This window comes from Penicillium arizonense, assembly GCF_001773325.1.
Source record: "Penicillium arizonense strain CBS 141311 chromosome Unknown PENARI_contig002, whole genome shotgun sequence".
NCBI lineage: Eukaryota > Fungi > Ascomycota > Eurotiomycetes > Eurotiales > Aspergillaceae > Penicillium > Penicillium arizonense.
This window is the reverse complement of record NW_019173279.1, coordinates 297,231-316,045: the sequence shown is the minus strand read 5'-3', so window position 1 is coordinate 316,045 and position 18,815 is coordinate 297,231. Positions and strand designations below refer to the sequence as shown.

At 50.4% G+C, this 18,815-nt stretch overlaps 8 protein-coding genes across 8 annotated transcripts; 5 read left to right on the top strand and 3 right to left on the bottom strand.

Moving 5' to 3' along the window:
* Positions 1–590: 590 nt before the first annotated feature.
* On the top strand, positions 591–2,570 carry PENARI_c002G06084 (H(+)-transporting V1 sector ATPase subunit A; the record flags this gene model as incomplete). The annotated part of the gene is made up of 4 exons (XM_022627558.1): positions 591–686; positions 744–828; positions 899–1,566; positions 1,617–2,570. The coding sequence occupies 4 exons, from the start codon at positions 591–593 to the stop codon at positions 2,568–2,570; spliced, it is 1,803 nt and encodes a 600-aa protein (XP_022492333.1).
* Positions 2,571–2,952: 382 nt separating this feature from the next.
* PENARI_c002G00435 (dynamin-like GTPase vpsA) lies at positions 2,953–5,444 on the top strand (the record flags this gene model as incomplete). Its single annotated transcript, XM_022627166.1, has 7 exons — positions 2,953–2,978; positions 3,037–3,106; positions 3,184–3,278; positions 3,384–4,134; positions 4,189–5,089; positions 5,141–5,225; positions 5,276–5,444. The coding sequence occupies 7 exons, from the start codon at positions 2,953–2,955 to the stop codon at positions 5,442–5,444; spliced, it is 2,097 nt and encodes a 698-aa protein (XP_022492238.1).
* Positions 5,445–6,109: 665 nt separating this feature from the next.
* PENARI_c002G00227 (carbon-nitrogen hydrolase family protein) lies at positions 6,110–7,208 on the bottom strand (the record flags this gene model as incomplete). Its single annotated transcript, XM_022627147.1, has 5 exons — positions 6,110–6,115; positions 6,173–6,441; positions 6,524–6,927; positions 7,006–7,094; positions 7,164–7,208. The coding sequence occupies 5 exons, from the start codon at positions 7,206–7,208 to the stop codon at positions 6,110–6,112; spliced, it is 813 nt and encodes a 270-aa protein (XP_022492869.1).
* A 209-nt stretch (positions 7,209–7,417) lies between these two features.
* Positions 7,418–9,041, bottom strand: PENARI_c002G08821 (glycosyltransferase family 2 protein; the record flags this gene model as incomplete). Its single annotated transcript, XM_022627752.1, has 3 exons — positions 7,418–8,412; positions 8,463–8,697; positions 8,748–9,041. 3 exons carry the CDS (start codon positions 9,039–9,041, stop codon positions 7,418–7,420), a joined length of 1,524 nt encoding a protein of 507 aa, XP_022492968.1.
* A 656-nt stretch (positions 9,042–9,697) lies between these two features.
* On the bottom strand, positions 9,698–10,909 carry PENARI_c002G02546 (glycoside hydrolase family 5 protein; the record flags this gene model as incomplete). Its single annotated transcript, XM_022627317.1, has 1 exon — positions 9,698–10,909. The coding sequence occupies one exon, from the start codon at positions 10,907–10,909 to the stop codon at positions 9,698–9,700; it is 1,212 nt and encodes a 403-aa protein (XP_022492791.1).
* A 1,328-nt stretch (positions 10,910–12,237) lies between these two features.
* On the top strand, positions 12,238–12,423 carry PENARI_c002G10950 (uncharacterized protein; the record flags this gene model as incomplete). Its single annotated transcript, XM_022627886.1, has 2 exons — positions 12,238–12,355; positions 12,416–12,423. 2 exons carry the CDS (start codon positions 12,238–12,240, stop codon positions 12,421–12,423), a joined length of 126 nt encoding a protein of 41 aa, XP_022492427.1.
* Positions 12,424–12,924: 501 nt separating this feature from the next.
* PENARI_c002G05546 (SDR family oxidoreductase) lies at positions 12,925–14,253 on the top strand (the record flags this gene model as incomplete). Its single annotated transcript, XM_022627523.1, has 2 exons — positions 12,925–12,955; positions 13,028–14,253. The coding sequence occupies 2 exons, from the start codon at positions 12,925–12,927 to the stop codon at positions 14,251–14,253; spliced, it is 1,257 nt and encodes a 418-aa protein (XP_022492920.1).
* Positions 14,254–15,948: 1,695 nt separating this feature from the next.
* On the top strand, positions 15,949–18,518 carry PENARI_c002G07917 (potassium ion transporter; the record flags this gene model as incomplete). The annotated part of the gene is made up of 2 exons (XM_022627687.1): positions 15,949–17,655; positions 17,706–18,518. The coding sequence occupies 2 exons, from the start codon at positions 15,949–15,951 to the stop codon at positions 18,516–18,518; spliced, it is 2,520 nt and encodes an 839-aa protein (XP_022492731.1).
* Positions 18,519–18,815: the final 297 nt, after the last annotated feature.

The window sequence follows — 18,815 nt, the reverse complement described above, 5'->3', positions numbered from 1 at the left end:
GAGCGCCAAGAAGCTTGGAAAGCTGGAGTTAACTGGTGGGAAGTCATATTGGATAACTTGTTAGATTGAGTAGTGGATGTTAGTATACAGTAGAACACTTGTTCTAAGTTATTGAACAATAAAAGAATGTATGGCAAATAAAGAATTGTGGACTGCTTCATGGATGGGCTAGGTGTGCAGCTATTTGCACACACAGTGCCCGGGTGCATAGTAGCTGCAAAGCCTAATAGAATAATTTGGCATATAAAACAAACCATTTGGCCATCAAAGAAGAATCAAGAATTATTGAAGTCGAAGTGTAGGAGCTCTAGGCAGCGAGATCGGCTCATCCGGGGAGGACAAGGATTGGATGAACAGCTCAGGGGACTCCACGACCAGGGGCAGTATATTCTCACCCCATAAACACCTCAAAGCGAATGCTGGGATTGGGACGTCCTCGACTTAGAGCGCGGTCGTCATTTCTGGATCTGATACTCAGAGAGAATACGTTGACACCGCCATCACCGCCCGCCGAGCTGCCACCGCTTCCAGACTCGCCCTCCTCAACCTCCACCTCATCCTCTACTCCTCCACCACAGGCTTCCTCCACCATGGCTGACAAAACAGAAGAGCAAGGTTCGGTGTTTTCGGTCTCCGGACCCGTTGTGGTGGCCGAGAACATGATCGGTTGTGCCATGTACGAGTTGGTATGTTGCCCTCCAGCTCCCAGCTCCCCAGCAACCCCGACGCTGATAAGTGCTTAGTGTCGTGTTGGTCATGACTTGCTTGTTGGTGAAGTCATTCGAATTGAAGGCGACAAGGCCACGATTCAGGTTTACGAAGAGACAGGTAGAGTTCCACCCCATCTTCGTTATCGAACCCCCGAGCTATACTGACCGATGCGATGATTGCATACTAGATGGTTTGACCGTCGGTGACCCCGTGACAAGGACAGGAAAGCCTCTCTCCGTTGAGCTTGGCCCCGGTTTGATGGAAACGATTTACGACGGTATCCAGCGACCCCTCAAGGCTATCTCCGACCAGTCCAAGGGTATCTACATTCCCCGTGGTATTTCCGTGAACGCATTGGACCGCGAAAGGAAGTGGGACTACAAGCCTACCAGCTTCAAGGTCGGCGATCACATCACCGGTGGAGATATCTGGGGTACCGTGTTCGAGAACAGTCTGGTGAACGACCACAAGATCCTGCTGCCTCCTCGTGCACGGGGTACCATTACCCGCATTGCCCCTGCGGGCAGCTACACCGTTGAGGAGAAGCTGCTCGAGGTTGAGTTCGATGGCAAGAAGACCGAGTTTGGTATGATGCAGACCTGGCCCGTCCGTGTTCCCCGCCCCGTTAGCGACAGGCTGTCCGCCGATGCGCCCTTCATCGTCGGCCAGAGAGTGCTGGATGCTCTCTTCCCCAGTGTCCAAGGTGGTACCGTCTGCATCCCCGGTGCTTTCGGATGTGGAAAGACTGTCATTTCCCAGTCTGTGTCCAAGTTCTCCAACAGTGATATTATCGTCTACGTTGGCTGCGGTGAGCGCGGTAACGAGATGGCCGAAGTCTTGATGGATTTCCCCGAAGTATGTATTCTCTGTGACTGTTTATAACTGCTGGCTAACCACACTGTTAGCTTTCAATTGACATCGATGGCCGTAAGGAGCCCATCATGAAGCGTACCTGCCTGATTGCCAATACCTCGAACATGCCCGTCGCTGCCCGTGAAGCCTCCATTTATACCGGTATCACCATCGCCGAATACTTCCGTGACCAGGGTAAGAACGTGGCTATGATGGCGGACTCCAGCTCCCGATGGGCCGAGGCTCTGCGTGAGATTTCTGGTCGTCTGGGTGAGATGCCTGCTGACCAGGGTTTCCCCGCCTACCTCGGTGCCAAGCTGGCCTCTTTCTACGAGCGTGCTGGAAAGAGCAGTGCTCTGGGTAGCCCCGAGCGTGAGGGCAGTGTCAGCATCGTCGGTGCTGTTAGCCCTCCCGGTGGTGATTTCTCCGATCCCGTCACTAGCAGTACTCTGGGTATTGTCCAGGTCTTCTGGGGTCTCGATAAGAAGCTGGCCCAGCGCAAGCACTTCCCTTCCGTCAACACCTCCATCTCATACAGCAAGTATAACACGGTCTTGGATAAGTACTACGAGAAGGACCATCCCGAGTTCCCTCGTCTGCGCGACGGCATTCGTGAGTTGCTGGCCAAGTCCGAGGAACTCGACCAGGTCGTCCAGTTGGTCGGCAAGGCTGCTCTGGGTGACTCTGATAAGATTACGCTGGACGTGGCCAGCATGGTTAAGGACGACTTCCTGCAGCAGAACGGATACAGTGACTACGATCAGTTCTGCCCTCTGTGGAAGACCGAATACATGATGAAGGCCTTCATGGGCTACCACAACGAGGCCCAGAAGGCTATCGCCCAGGGTCAGAACTGGAGCAAGGTCCGCGATGCCACCGCCGACCTCCAGAATTCCCTGCGCAGCATGAAGTTCGAGGTCCCCGATAACGAGAAGGAGATATCAGCCAAGTACGAGCAGATCCTCCAGTCCATGACGGAGCGATTCGCCTCGGTTTCGGACGAGTGAAAGTGCCATCTTAGCCTAGCATGTATTTTCCCATTTTTTAGATGTTTGTCGAGCACATTCCCCTGTAGCTATTGTGTCCAACTCGAGTGTTTTCTATCTTGCACAAGCCCGTACACGTCAGGCACACAGTGCACATGACCATAGCAGTTAAATATTATAACTTCGTATATCCATTCGCTACTTAGGTAGATACATTTCCTGCAGATCACTGCAGCCTAAGGGAGACCGCTCTGGCCGCCACTACATCACCGCCTTCGAGTCCAACCAAACAATCTCCCTACCTCCTCCGCTACACTCAACTTCCCTCGCTTGCGCTTCTTCTCTTTCTTTATTTCAATTTTTTTTTTGCCTAGAAAGCAGTTCTATACTGATATCGCCAGCCATGGCAAGCCCCACGACCGGCTATTCGTGCGAACCCCCCCCTGTCCCCTCTCCGATGCGGTCAAGCTAATCTCCGTGTGCCCAGCATAAACGTCAATGACCCCAGCTTGATTTCACTCGTCAACAAGCTGCAAGATGTTTTCTCCACAGTTGGAGTGAGTATCCAACCTCGAAAACTATATGCCAATTGTGGTTCTAGGGGTGTCTCGTGCGCTGACACCGCTTGCTTTAGGTCCACAACCCGATCGATTTGCCCCAGATTGTCGTCGTCGGATCGCAGTCCAGCGGAAAGAGTTCGGTGCTAGAGAATATCGTCGGCCGGGATTTGTACGTGGTCCATTTCGTGGAGCTTGCGCGGCCCCGTCAACACCCCCGGTGGCGGGGTATGCACACCGGTGTCAACAATTGCTAACCATAGATCTCACGATATAGCCTGCCTCGTGGCTCGGGAATCGTTACCCGGAGACCTCTCATCCTGCAACTCATCAACAAGACCCCCAGCGCTCCCAGCGCTCATCCAAATGGCGACAAAAAGTTGGAGACAACGGACTCCGAGTCCAACGTGGACGAATATGGTGAATTCCTGCACATCCAGGGCCAGAAGTTCTACGATTTCAACAAGATTCGGGAGGAGATCGTGCGCGAAACGGAAACCAAGGTCGGCAAGAACGCCGGTATTTCGCCCGTTCCCATCAACCTGCGCATCTACTCGCCCAACGTCCTCACCCTGACCCTCGTCGATCTGCCCGGTTTGACCAAGGTGCCTGTCGGAGACCAGCCGAAGGATATTGAGCGCCAGATCCGTGAGATGGTACTCAAGTACATCAGCAAGCCCAACGCAATCATCTTGGCTGTTACTTCGGCCAACCAGGATCTTGCCAACTCCGATGGTCTCAAGCTGGCGCGTGAGGTGGATCCGGAGGGTCAACGCACTATCGGTGTGTTGAGTAAGGTCGATCTGATGGACGAGGGAACCGATGTGGTGGATATTCTCGCTGGACGAATTATCCCCTTGCGCTTGGGTTACGTTCCTGTGGTCAACCGCGGCCAGCGTGACATTGAGAACAAGAAGCTCATTGCTGCTGCTCTGGAGAATGAGAAGAACTTCTTCGAGAACCACAAGGCTTACCGGAATAAGGCTTCTTACTGCGGTACGCCATACTTGGCACGCAAGCTCAACCTGGTATGTCTTCTTCTAATCGCGATGGGAACTGATGAGCTAACAAACCATCTCTAGATTCTTATGATGCACATCAAACAAACCCTGCCCGATATCAAGGCCCGCATTTCCTCCTCTCTCCAGAAGTATACATCGGAGCTTGCGCAACTCGGTGACTCCATGCTCGGCAACAGCGCCAACATTATTCTGAACATCATTACGGAATTCAGCAACGAGTACCGCACAGTCTTGGAGGGTAACAACACGGAATTGTCCAGTATTGAGCTGTCAGGTGGTGCGCGTATCAGTTTCGTGTTCCACGAGCTTTACTCCAACGGTATCAAGGCCGTTGATCCCTTCGACATTGTCAAGGACATTGACATCCGCACCATCCTTTACAACTCTTCTGGTTCCTCCCCGGCACTGTTTGTCGGCACCACCGCTTTCGAGCTGATTGTCAAGCAGCAGATCAAGCGTCTGGAAGAGCCCAGCTTGAAGTGTATCTCCCTGGTCTTTGACGAGCTTGTCCGCATCTTGAGTCAGCTCCTGACCAAGCAGCTGTTCCGCCGCTACCCCATGCTGAAGGAGAAGTTCCACACTGTGGTCATCGCCTTCTTCAAGAAGTGCTTGGAGCCCACCAACAAGCTGGTCAAGGACTTGATCAACATGGAGGCCACCTACGTGAACACTGGCCACCCTGACTTCCTAAATGGTCACCGCGCCATGACTCTCGTCAATGAGCGCCAGCAAGCTGCCAAGCCTACCCAGGTCGACCCCAAGACTGGCAAGCCTCTTCCGGGCCGTGCTCAGAGTCCCTCCCTTGATACTACCGGTGAAGCCCAAAACGGCAGTGGCTTCTTCGGCAGCTTCTGGGCCTCCAAGAACAAGAAGAAGATGGCCCTGATGGAGGCTCCTCCCACAACTCTCAAGGCTTCTGCCAGCTTGTCTGAGCGTGAAGCCACCGAGGTTGAGGTTATCAGTAAGTGGACATTAGCAGTATTCCAATGACCGATCACTAACACTTAGACAGAGCTGCTCATCACCTCCTACTTCAACATTGTCAAGCGCACCATGATTGACATGGTTCCCAAGGCTGTCATGTATACCCTGGTCCAGTATGTGTTATACCCATCACCAGTGTTTCATATACTAACAATCAATCTAGATTCACCAAAGACGAAATGCAACGCGAACTCCTGGAGAACATGTACCGCAACAACGAGCTGGACGAGCTACTCAAGGAAAGTGACTACACAGTCCGCCGACGAAAGGAATGCCAACAAATGGTGGAGAGCCTGGGCCGCGCCAGCGAGATCGTCAGCCAAGTCCAGTAAAGAGTGGTCCATACCAGGGAAAAACGAAATCATTTTATTCCATTCCATGTTTATCGGCCGACTGTATGATTGAGCTATCGCGTTGGCGGAGTTGGGCTGCCTGTGGATTTTATGACGTGAATATCTCGAACTATACTCGTACCTTGCTCTTCCTGTCTGCCTTTGCCCCAGAATAACAACGTGTGTTGTTGGCCTAGGCTTCAGATGATTTTCCCTCTCGGTGCTCGGTGATTCGACTCAAGATCGGGTTGTGTCTGGCTAAGACTGGGGAGGTTGGTTTGTTACTTTGTTTTCCCTATGTGCTCGCTTTTCAATTTCTCTTCGCTTTTTGCCCCAATTTGAGAGCTCTATACCGTTTTCCTTTCTCATTTGGTCATTGTCTGTGTTCGACTTTCGTGAATTTTCAGATGACGACTGTATCAATTAATGATTGTCTCTGCTTTATGACTTAGCTTTAGAATTCAGACTTTCCTTTTTACATACTCTACTTCCTTTTCTCGATAAAATGAATCTGTATAACCATTGTACATACTTGCGTTTTGCTCGGTGGTGATCTAGGTAGTGTTTCTACTCTAACTTCCATTAGGCTTAGCGCTCCTGCATGTCATGCATACGGTATGCATAATCTACCCCAAAGCCCATCCCCATCACCTTCACATTCAGGTCTACTCCTTGAGAGAATGCCGATAAGAATAATACCAATCCCCCCTCCCAAGATCCTGCCTTACCTTATAATTAGCCTCGGCAGCATCAACAACCCCAACATCCAACTCCCGAACAAGAACACCCTCCTCAGCCCCCATCTTCCCCACAGGCCCAGTAATAGGAAGTGTAATCTGCGACAATCCCAAGAAATCCTCTTCAGGACCCGCTGCATTGGCGAAGATCACTGCGCAAGTATTCTCGAAACAACGTGCTGTAATCGTTGATTCGAGGAAGAGGGCTTCGCAATTTGGATTACTTTTGCGTGCTTCTGGTGATGCGTCGTGGGGTGTCCCTGGTAATCATTGTTAGAATATAGAAAGAAAAGATGGCAAGGATCGCAAGATGAGGGCAAGTGTAAGGGAGAGGGAACATACAAAAAGTAGGAATAATAACAATCTTAGCCCCATCAGCAATCAACTCCCGAAATGCCTCGGGGAACGCCAAATCCCAACAGATGAGCATACCAACACGTCCAACCGGCGTGTCGAATGCGATATGGCGCTCATGAGTGGAGGAGGTTAGATGTGGTCGCTCCGGGTGCCAGATGTTCTTTTTGCGGTAGGACGATAGGATTGAGCCATCGTTTGAGATGAAGTAGGCTGTGTTGTAGAAGAGGGTTGCGTTGTTTTCGCCGGGACGCTTTTCGATGATTGTACCTGGAACGAGGCTTATTCCTAGTTCTTTTGCTAAGGTTTGGTAGTTTGCTAGGTATCTTGGGGAGTCTGTTGCTTGGGTTGACCAGAGGGGGTCGTTGGGGACCCAGCCGCTTAGGTGGTATCTGGTTTATTGTGTTAGTGTCGGGCCATTTGATGTTGGTCTTGGTTGGTGTTGGTGCTGGTGGTGAGGTTGGCCTTACTCTGGCAGGACGGCAAGTTCGGCCTTCTGGTCAGCTGCTTTTCGAATGTATTCGCATGCTTTTGCGTGATTGTATTCAGGGTCCAATGGCTGCCATATCGTGAGTCAGTATAATTTGCAGCAGTGCCTGCGAATGCAGCTATGTCAATTCGAACTCACCTTGATCTGCCACTGGATAACGGACACACGCGGATTAGGAGCCATGTTGAGTCTATTCAGTGGGGTCAATAGAGAATAGAAGAAAAGAGGAATATCCAAGCGTGATGTCAAAGAGGTAAGTTATCGGTTACCCCAACAAGTTGGAGACCGTGGGGTCAGTCAAGGATGCAACCCCACTCCGATCTCCGATCAAGCAGGTCTATGCGAACAACATCTATTAACTTATTGATATGTAACATAATAACATAAACAGATCACAGCACCCCCAGCTCCTCACTGAACGTTGGCTTCTTACTGACCCGATATACCAACCGATCCGTCCAGAAGTGCGAGAACACAGCATGAATAGTAGGCACAGCACCGTACAAAGTACCCGAAATAGGAAAACAAACTCGCTCAAAGAGACATTGCGGCTGATACCAGACACGTCGAGAGAAGCCTGTATCAGGCAAATTAGCCTCACGCATATCCTTCACCCGGCTATCCAAACAAAGAGCATGCCAGCGCTCATACAACGCCAAACAGATATTCATCCCAACAAACCCAAGCGTGCGCAGGGTATTAGTAAACGAAAACACCCACGCCAGGGTAGGATGAAGCGACGAAACGGGGTTCCACAGTGTATAAAAGACAGAGAATAACATAAGCAGGGTAAGATGGCACGGCATGAAATGCGCTTCCCAGAGCAAGTGGAGCAAGGCGAAATGTCGGGGTCGCAGGAATAGACAGCGCTGATTGAAGCGTAGATATCCAATTGTCCGCCGTGCAGCGAATCCTGAGTCTAAGGCTCCCCACATGTGTCGCAGGGCCTGGCGGTAGCGGGCTATGCAGGTGTCGATTGTTCGGCGCCAGCCGCGTCCTGCGTCGCTGGAGACGTTGCATTGGCTTGCTGGGATGTGGACCACGCGCGAGATTAGGTTGCCGGCTGTTTCGAAGTAGCATTTTAGGAGCATGTGGAGGTCTTCGCCAATCGCTGTTGGGTCGCTGTCCCAGCCGCCGACTTTTTCGACTAGGGATAGCGGGAGGGAGTAGACGGATGTTGGGATGGCGATTACTGTGTAGGGATACATGGTGGATAATCCTGCGAAGCCCCATAGCAGGTCTGCACATCGAACAAGTATTGGACTTTCGTGGGAGTTGCGGTCGAAGATTATTGGGCAGCAGTAGATTGAACGGTCTGCTTCGGTGATGTGCGAGTAGTGTAGTCGGCGGATTTCAGTAAAGTAATCGCGGGATAGATGGGTATCAGCTAAATGAAGGTTAATAACGGGATTTACAGACGTGTGAAGCACAGCTCACCATCCATCACAGTGACCATCACATTGCATGACTCCAGTTGTAGAGCTGTGCGGTAGACCTCGACGATCCTTCGTGCCGCGAATGCCACATTAGAGCTCTTCCCTGCAATCTCCCCTCGTATACCGGCAGGATGGAAGGTAGTTTGGATGTTTAGGAAGGACTTTTCAAATAATGAGACCAGTTGAGCAGCCTTGTCGATTGCGGCATTCTCCTTTTGCTCCATTGCGAGGTAAATCTGGCTTATGTGAGCCCCTGAAAGACAATATGGAGCACTGGAAAACTCACGTCATATTGCGACTTTGCCCTGGGATGGCTTGCCAATACCTTCAGTGTCGTCTCAAGGGTGTGAAGATCTTCGCAGTAGTTGGGAAGAATGATCGCATTGATCAGCTCTGGAGTGCCGATCTCGACCTCGCTTGTATGAAGAGACTTGGACAGAGACTGGTCAAATGATTCTATAGACCCTGCTGTAAATGGAGAATCCGGGTCATACTCCAATTGGCGTCTGTTGATGGCCCGTCGGGTCTCCTTGGTTATGTTGACGAGCGACAGTGCAAGCCGAATGGTGAAGGCGAACATCTGGGTATGGATAAACACAATGTAGACGACAAAAAAAGCCTGCGCAGTATTGAGACCGCTCCATGGACCTTCTGAGGGAGCCTTGGTGGATGGGGGAAAGAAACTCTTCCATAGAGACGACTTCAGGACATCGGAGAAAGCAAATACCAGCATCAAGATCAATGCGATAATGCTGAACCCTGGCAGGCAGCGCGACAGCCACACCAGCATCTTGCAGTCTAGATCGGAGCTTGTCAGGAGAGCAAAAGAAGAGACGGAGGAAAAGGAGAGAAGGGAGTCACACGGGGGGTTCACAGCTTTATACTGTGAGCTATGGCCTAGCAGATATCCTAAAATGGATCCTACAATATCCTAAACTGGATCCTACAATATCCTAAAATGGATCCTACACACTATTGCGAACAAGTGCAGTAACTGTAAGGAAATCCTTATGCGTAATCAACAGTATAGACAAGTATAGAGCGAGATTGCAAAACGTGCTAGGCAGCTAAGTTATATAGTTCAAAAGCTTGGTGTTCTGTCCGCCCTCAACATTGGCTGTCGAGGGCTTTGGTCTCTCCACCATCGCTGCCCCAGAACCAATAATCGTCGACATCGCAGACGCGTGGTCAACCCCGAACCATGGCTTCACCTCTCTCCCTTTTCTATTTCAAGGGTTAACTTTGAATGAGTCCCAGGGTACGCAAATCCTCCAGTCGCGAATCCCATCGCACCGATGACCAATCCCACGAATCCCCCACCAAACCGTAACTCTCCCATTCCCCGTCTGGTTTGCGCGCGTTGAGCGCCCAATATCCCCAGCTGGTATCGACCTCGGCCAGAAATTGTACCAGATGGCTCCAGTAGTTCTGGTCACCTGCTGATGGCTCACCAGGCGTTCCAAACTCCCCAACCCAGACCGGCGCAATATGCTCAGAAAGCAGGTATGCCCAGTTCTTGTCCATTGCTGCTGCGAATTCACTGTATGCCCGCTGGGAATATGGGTACAGATCTCCCCAGCCTGACCACTTATATACATGCGCCGAGTACACTACTCGGCCCGGTCGACTCAGTTGTACTGGGCGTTCCCGTACCCGTGACAGATCGTTCGCCGATGAGATCCCTTCCACGATCATCAGCCAGTCCGGGTTGATGTCGAGTAGTCGTTCCGAGGCCTTCTCTGCTGCGCTTGCCCAGTCTTCCCAGCCCAACGTACCCCAGAGTCCTCGCGGCTCGTTTCGCAGGTCGGCGCCTAGGACGAGTGGATTCCCTGCTAGCGGTCGCATCACCGTTTCCCAGTTGCGGATCCATTGCTCTTCGGTTTGGGGGATGCGACAGAAGAGGGATCCGCCGAACCAGTCGTTCGACCAGCCTGTGTCGCAGAGGTTGATGCCGCAGCACCATGTTGCCTGTGTGATGTGGTTGTTTACAATGACGAGGAGTCCCGCTGCTGTTAGGCTTTCCACTACGGCATGGTAGACATCCAACGCCGTTGGTTCGCCGGGGGTTGTGGCTGTTTGGACGAGGTCCATGTTGCTTGCAATCAGGGATGAGTTTATCACTGGGTTCTTGTCCACGATCTCGTCGGCATATGGGAGTCGCACACTGTTGAAGCCTAGCTTTCGGATCAACTGTGCAATGTCATCTCGATGTTGTACATCTAACCCGGATGGGATGAAGTGGATGTCGCTGGCTCCGTACCAGTTGATACTGGCTAACTTGACCTTCCTCCCTTCGGCATCCTGGATGTGTCGGCCTCGAGTGTGGAATGGAGGTGTGAAGACCGTAGTGGCTGGTGATACATGGATCCCAGGTTGGAGGACTGGTATACCCTCATCATCGGCCTTCGTCCTGTAGATGTCTGGTAGAATGAATAGCAGCAGGATCATCACTGCTATTGTTACCCCCACCCACGGCCTGGCGATGATTCTTAAGATAGATATCATAATGAGTTATCTCATTCGATAAATAACTCCTGAATATTCAACACAATCATCTAGATTGATAAATCGAAACAAGTCAATGATGGCATCCCAGAGATGAGGCACATCCGGCTATTCCGCTCTATTTTGGCTAGTGGGATGCTCCATTGGGCCAATGATGGAGTATCTACGTGTGTGGCCGAAAGTCAGTGAACTCACACTTCGGAACAAAATCAATAGTAAGTGATATAACCACACGACAGCATATCTAGTCAGGTTTATGATCAATGTCATTGTTCTACACTCGCTTTCGTCAGCAGAGCTTAGGGTTGTAGCCCCGCAAGGAACACTCGTTGTTCCACAATACGTTATATCTAGCCACGGGAGTTGAAACTAACAAATGAGAAATAGGAGCAAAGGAAATTGATACATGTGATTATGACTGTTTACCCATTTGATTTAGGGCTGGCTTAGGGCTACGATGAATATATACAGGGATAGCCTAACGAGCGCGTAGCTTAACAACAAGTTTTTACGCCCAAAACTGTCGGCCATTCAGTATACATCGGGGATTAGAGATGCTTCTTCATCTTTCAAATCCATCTCGATTCTTTTAGGTTTGGAGATGCGTTGGCATGAAAATAGATATATTGGCACCTTGAATATTGTCTGACTGGATCGCCCACCCTGACCGGATAGTTAATCCCGGCTGTGGTGGACACGCCATGCGCCCTAGCAAGTTGATATAACTCTAATTCTGAACGTTAGATTTCAACCTTGCCACTACCTGAAGATGGTGTCCCATGCTTTACCCACAGGATGCCGGATCCTTGTGACTAGCGCAAATGGCTATATTGCATCTCACGTCGTTGACCAACTGCTAGCTTTGGGATATGCTGTGCGAGGTACCATTCGCGCCCCGAAACCATAACTGAATGGATTCGAAAGAGACTTTTTGGGAGTGTGATTGTTTCCTCCTTTGGAGGAATCACCGTAGGAGCTCTTGCCGTAAATACGTAGTTTCCTTATGCATAGTAAATAGAAGTACCTCGGATCCATGACCGCCAATTCTCGGGGCATTAGCATTGCCAAGAAATTGATGTATTTTTACCGTTTAATGCATTGGAAATACAATAATCGGGTTTAGTGAACGTAGGTAGAGTCCGAACGCTCAACATGGGGGGTCTTTTTTGGGGGCACCGTAAACAAAAGCGCTTAAGCAGGATCAGCGATTGCAGCAAACTTATCACCATCACCAATCTGACCTTTACTTGACGTCGCTATATATAGTCGTCATGGCCAAAGAGAAGCGAAATCATACCTGGTCTGCTTTATTGGCCGCTTATGAGGAGGGATACGACCGCGTGGTCAAGCTATTGCTCGATCAGGGGAATCCTTTCAAGGGCATGGAGAGTGAGACATTGACTGACAGGCTTTGGAAGTTCGCACACATGGAACCCGGAAACGACAAAGTCGAATGACTTTTACGGCCCTACTGTTCTGCTGTTGCCGGGAAGAACTCGAGCCATAAAATACGGCCAGCCTGCTTGCTGTCCAGTCCGATGGATTTGAGGTTGATGATGTTTTCTACATTCACTTTGAACATGGCAAATGATCCGAACATGTAAAACTAGTTTACATTATACAAGCTCGATGTTGCTGTTCCTCTCGTACTTTCATATTTTATTCCAGACCCCTTGGACTCTCATGTTGGCATCAAATACCAGTTCAAATCCCGAGAAACAATCAGAAGACCTTACAAAGTTGTTCGGATAGAGGCTCGGAACAAATACAAGCTGAGCCTAATTCCGACGTGGGGCCTGGGCAGCATCAAGACGTCACATTTCTAGTCAAATTCAAGAGAGACCGAGACCGCATATAGTTACGTCACTTCCAGTAAGACAACCCATCTCTGAGAATGATTTAACGTGTGATTTAATTCATCGGTTTGGAAGTATCCTCTGAACTAATTTCAATCCACTATGCCTTCTGCTATTGTCACTGGTGCTACAGGTAAGTGAAACTATGTTCGAATTCACTTGAGATCTTCAACGCACAATGACTTGATTAACATACAAACGATAGGAATAACTGGAAATGCGATCGTTCGCCATCTCCTGAAAGATTCTTCGTACACCAAAATCTACACCCTCTCGCGAAGCCAGCCAAGTGTACAAGATGCACGAGTCGAGCACGCCTGCCTTGACCTCCAAGCCTCCGCAGAGGAAATGGCCAAGGGCCTTGCCGGCGTTTCCGCAGAGTACATTTACTTCTGTGCCTACCTGGCGCGCGACAATGAAGACGAGGCGGCTCGCGTGAACGGCGCGTTGCTCTCCAGCTTTATCAAAGCCCTTGAGATTACCGGCGCGACAAAGAAACTCAAGCGCTTTGTCCTCACTTGTGGATTAAAACACTACGGTGTCCATCTCGGATTGCCTAAGCAGCCGCTCGTCGAATCTGATCCTCCATTGGAGGACAGTCTCGGTGGTCACCAATGGCCACCGAATTTTTACTACACTCAACAGAACATCCTGAGAGAAGCTGCAGCTCGAGGCAACTGGGAGTGGATCTGTACCCTTCCGAACGATGTTATCGGCTTCGCTAAGCATAACTTCATGAACGAGGCTACTGCTCTTGGGCTATATTGTGCGGTCAGCAAAGCTCTGCCAGGTTCACAGTTGATTTACCCCGGCAATAAAGTGAACTACTTCATCAACAACTGCTGGACTTCCGCAGAGCTCCATGCCCAGTTTTGCTTGTGGGCTGCCACTGCACCTGGAGCTGGCAACAATATTTTCAATGTTACCAATGGAGACACCCAGTCTTTCCAGAGTTTGTGGCCTCTTCTCGCAGAGCGCTTTGGTTGCACAATTCCGGAGAACATGTTCGACCCTGCTACGACTGAAGGATACAAGGATGAGGCCACCAACGTTGAACTCAAGAACAACAACCCTATTTCTGTGCACGCCAAAACAATGGGCATTGCTGATGATCCTGTGAACTCTCGATCCCCCGCTCTTCGACTTCCTATCGATCCCCAGAAATGGGCACAACGAAAGGATGTCCATGAAGCATGGAATAAGCTCAAGGGGAAATATAACTTAGACCAAGCTGCCTGGGACAAGGCTACCTGGGGATTTTTGACTTTTGTGCTTGGTCGTGAATGGGGCTGTGTTGCTAGCATGAGCAAGGCTAGGAAGCTTGGGTGGTCCGGATACGAAGATACCTGGGAGGCGTTTGATAGGACATTTGACATTTTGGAGAAGGAGGGAATCATTCCTCCCGTTGGTCAGCTGAAGTATGACTACTAGTTTATACGCTCATTATAAGCATTTGCGAGTAAAATGGTATTCAAATATACAGATATACCAATTTTTGTTTCACCTCTTACCTGTCAGTTATAGATTCGCACGGTGAGCGGGTTTGTGTAGAGCCAGTTGGGAATTCTATATCAATCTGCAAGTCCGATCTTCAATCCAACTACAGTACATGTAGATGGCGATTTATGATGCCTCACTTGCGCAATCAGCTGATCGGTACATCCGATATTATCAGCTGCAGATACGAGTGGCTTCGCTTACATCCTTGGCTCTTCCGTCTATTTTCTTAGGCAAGTGTATACATAAAATATGTCGCTCGGTTGTTTACTGCACTTACTGCATTGTTAAACAAAACCCACGGTCGGGCTCTCCGACAACCCCTATCATACAGCATAGACAGCCGACATAGCCCCGAAAGGGTAAACAACGAGTTCCCTCAATTATTAGTGTTGTTGCCCCGGGTTCACCATGAGCTTCGAGAACAGGTGACCGGAATGGCCGGCCTTATTCTTGGCAGCTGACATCATTTTCGCGTGGAATGGCTGGAACATGATCAAGTCATATAGTAACATTTGGAAAAGATCATCCCTTCCGACAAGAATGTCGAGAGTGACCGTAACTTGGTAAGCTGATTTCCGGAAACGGTCGTATACATATACCCCCTTGTCGCTACTTTTACATGTACTGCACACCGCCAGCAGGGTTGAGAAAATTGCCCCAATGAGACGGCAGTACCTGAGACATGTTGACAGATAATTGGAAACAAGACAAGAGGCCTGATATCTCGACTGCAGTGCCAAGTATAAGGTGTCGAAAAGCAAAGAGAGACCGGCCAATCAGCGAGGAAACAGTGTGATTTTTCACCAGCCCTAACATCACAGGGGTTAAGTGTAGCAGTCTAGGGCCGGGCCACGACATGGTGGAATGAAAAAGTGGGCCAATCTCAAATTCGCCCCTGATTAGGCAGCCAGATATAACTTGCTAGTTTGTAGCTATCGTGGTATATCGGAATATTGGAGCTATCAAATCCATTATGCATACTGCAGTGACCACATGCCTGCTGCAGATTGCAGATTGCAGATTGCAGACTGCAGTAGCGTTCCACCGCCACTTCTGCATAGTCCAAGATAGATATGAAACAAAAGAAAGCTTGACTATAAGAAAAAGGGGAGACGAGTCCACAGTGGATAACTGCGCTCATATACTGCCAGGGAAGAGTGCGCATTACATACCAAAACCAGTTGGAGTTGCTCCGCCACACCCAAAACGGGCGGCAAAACGATCGGCAGTCCACGTTTTCCGTGGCAGTTGACAATACCATACGGTAATATTGCCGGCCGCATGCGTTATTTTTTTTTGCAGCTTGCCATTTCGGTCTTTTTTTTTATATTCTGTTCGCCTCTTTGTCTCTTCTCTATTACTTTCATTCCTCTATCCTTCTCATGTCTTCCATCAGCTCCAATTGTGGCTCAATGCCACGCGGCTAAGAGCGGCGTGCTCTCTGGAAAACTCTCCGCTCGGTAGCGATCGACGGGACCACATGTATGGCCCGCAGAACGAGGTCGGAGTTGCGAGCTAAATTCATGCAGGATTGAAAAACTCCCCTCATTTCGAGAGTCTCCCATCTCGTCAAATCCGGCCCCTGTGGCCTTTCGGCAACCGTCTGGCCGACTGTGCCTGGTCAACATGTTCTCGGCCTTCATTCGACAGGTATCCTCCCTGAAGCAACGGGTTCCGCTGCTGAACGAGTTGCACCTCAACTTCATCTTCATCCACTATGCCTATATCATCTCGTGGGTCATCATCGGTTCGATTATCCTCTATCCCGGCAGCGAGCTCGCCTATATCGATGCGCTCTTCTTCGCCGCCGGCGCCGCCACCCAGAGCGGGCTCAACACCGTCGATATCAATAAACTCAAACTCTACCAACAAATCGCCCTATACTTGATTCCATGTCTGTGTACGCCGATTTTCATTCATAGTGCGCTGGTTTTTATCCGGCTGTACTGGTTTGAGAAGCGCTTCCAGCATGTGGTCCGCGATGCACGTGTGATGCGACGGACCCGTTCCCGTATGGAAACTGTGACTGAGGACCGGGGTAGCGATGAGGTCAACCGTGCGGAACTTGGAGTCAGTGGCCGACCGATTGTGGTGTTGCGGAACAATTCAGGAGATGCACGAGACGGTCGCTTGGCGGACACGCCCAGCAAAAATATAGCTCCGGGGGCTGACAGTCCAGAGATTCCCACACCCAGTGCTGGGTCTGGCTCCAGGTCTGACTCTAGGTCTGGTTCCAGGTCTGGCTCCGGGCCTGGCTCCAGCTCCAGTTCCGATGAAACTGAAGCTGAACGTGAGCCTCGATTCGGACTCGGTAGTTTGAAGGTCCCAACTCATCTGAACCCCGAAACTCACATCGCCTTCCTGGAAAAGCAACGGAAGGACAAAGGAGCTCTCCGGATTCCAAGTCCGCGTGAGTATGATCGTGGCGGAGCCCCCGAAGCTTTAGAAGAAGATGCCGATCAGGAGGAAGAGCAGGCTCTCCCTCCTAGTCCTCGTAACACCGATGCTAGCCCGTCAAACCACCCCGAGGCGGATGATCAACTCGGTCCACTTGAAGGACCCCACATCACTATCAACGAGCCAGAGATTCCAAGGACTCGTCCACGCGGGAATACATTCCCTCGTCTAAATACTCAACCCACGTTCCGAGAAACTAAGGACGGGAATGAAACGACTACTCTTGCCCCCACCAACACGAGAAACACTTTCAGGGGAATCTTCCGATCTCTGACACAAGAACGGGAACTTTCGACTCAACCATATCTCAGTTGGAATGCGACAGTGGCACGAAACTCCAACTTTGTTGATCTAACCGAGGAACAGCGTGACGAGCTGGGCGGTATCGAATACCGTGCTCTGAAGACCTTGGCTGTCGTGCTTATCACCTACTACGTTGGCTTCCATCTCATCGGCATGCTTAGCATGATCGGCTGGATCATGACCGTGGACCAATGGGGCAATGTTGTCAGAGAGGCTGGAGTTGGACGGCCTTGGTGGGGAATTTTCACTGCTGCCTCTGCCTTTAACGACGTGGGTTTCACCTTGACGCCCGACTCCTTTTACTCCTTCCAGCGGGCCGTCTTCCCGTTGCTCATGTTGTCATATTTGATTATCATAGGAAACACTGCGTTCCCATGTATGCTCCGTTTGATGATCTGGGTTATGTCCAAGTTCACCCGCCAGGGAACTGCCCTATGGGAAGAACTTAAGTTCCTTTTGGACCACCCGCGTCGATGTTTTACTCTCTTGTTCCCTCGCAATGCCACCTGGTGGCTGTTTGCGATCCTTGTTGCCTTGAATGGCATCGATGTGATCTTTTTCGTTATTCTCGATGTGAGTTACTCCCTCTCTTTCTTGTGTGACTCCGCTGACCCACGATGTAGCTTAACGATCCTGCTGTCACCTCACTCCCTCCTGGAATCCGAGTCCTAGATGGCTTCTTCCAAGCGGCTGCGACAAGAACGGCCGGTTTCGGAATCATCAGTCTTTCATACCTCCACCCTGCTATCCAGGTCTCCTATCTCATCATGATGTATATTTCAGTCTTCCCGATCGCTATCTCAATGCGTCGAACCAATGTGTACGAAGAGAAGAGTCTTGGTATATACGATGCTACCGATGAGGATCACGAGGATTCCAACGCACCCACCTATATCGGCGCTCACTTGCGGCGCCAGCTGAGTTTCGATTTGTGGTATGTGTTTTTGGGTCTGTTTATTATCGCTATCGCAGAAGGCACAAGGCTGCAGTCACCGGCCGACTACTCCTTCCAGCTATTCACCGTTCTGTTCGAGGTTGTCTCCGCCTATGGTACAGTTGGTCTGTCGTTTGGTTATCCCAACGTGAATACCTCGTTCTCTGGGCAGTTCAATGTGGTTTCCAAATTGGTGATCATTGCCATGCAACTCCGTGGTCGCCACCGTGGCCTGCCTTACGCGCTAGATCGTGCTGTGCTGCTCCCATCCGACGCTATGAACCGACACGAAGCCGAACAGAGCGAGAGGCGGATGCGCCGACGCGCATCCAACCTCAGCGGTGCTGGCTCTTTCGGCCCATCACAGTCGCGTACCCTATCTCAGGCGAGGAACGATGCCGCCCAGACATCGGGTTCGGAAACTCATGACTGGCAAACAGGTCCTGCGCCAAATGCAGACTCTCTGGTGCATCGCTCCTCGACTATCCGATCCAATCGATAGACAATGGGCGGATCTTTGCTTTTTTGTTGATACCATAGGAAATTGGCGTTTTTACATACATCCCTGCATTAGCTACATACTGGAAATAACCTGAACATCTATTGGATATTTTCTGCATTCATTTTTAATTTATTTCAATACACGTCAAGCCTATAGCATGACGTCGGGACCCTGCACATTCCTTTACCGATCGCGGGGAGTCCAGTCTCGGCGGTGACGTATTTTGCGCCTCGAACACACAGTAGAATTCCAGCACAAAAGCCTGCACATTAACTAAAGAACACCAGATATCAAGTA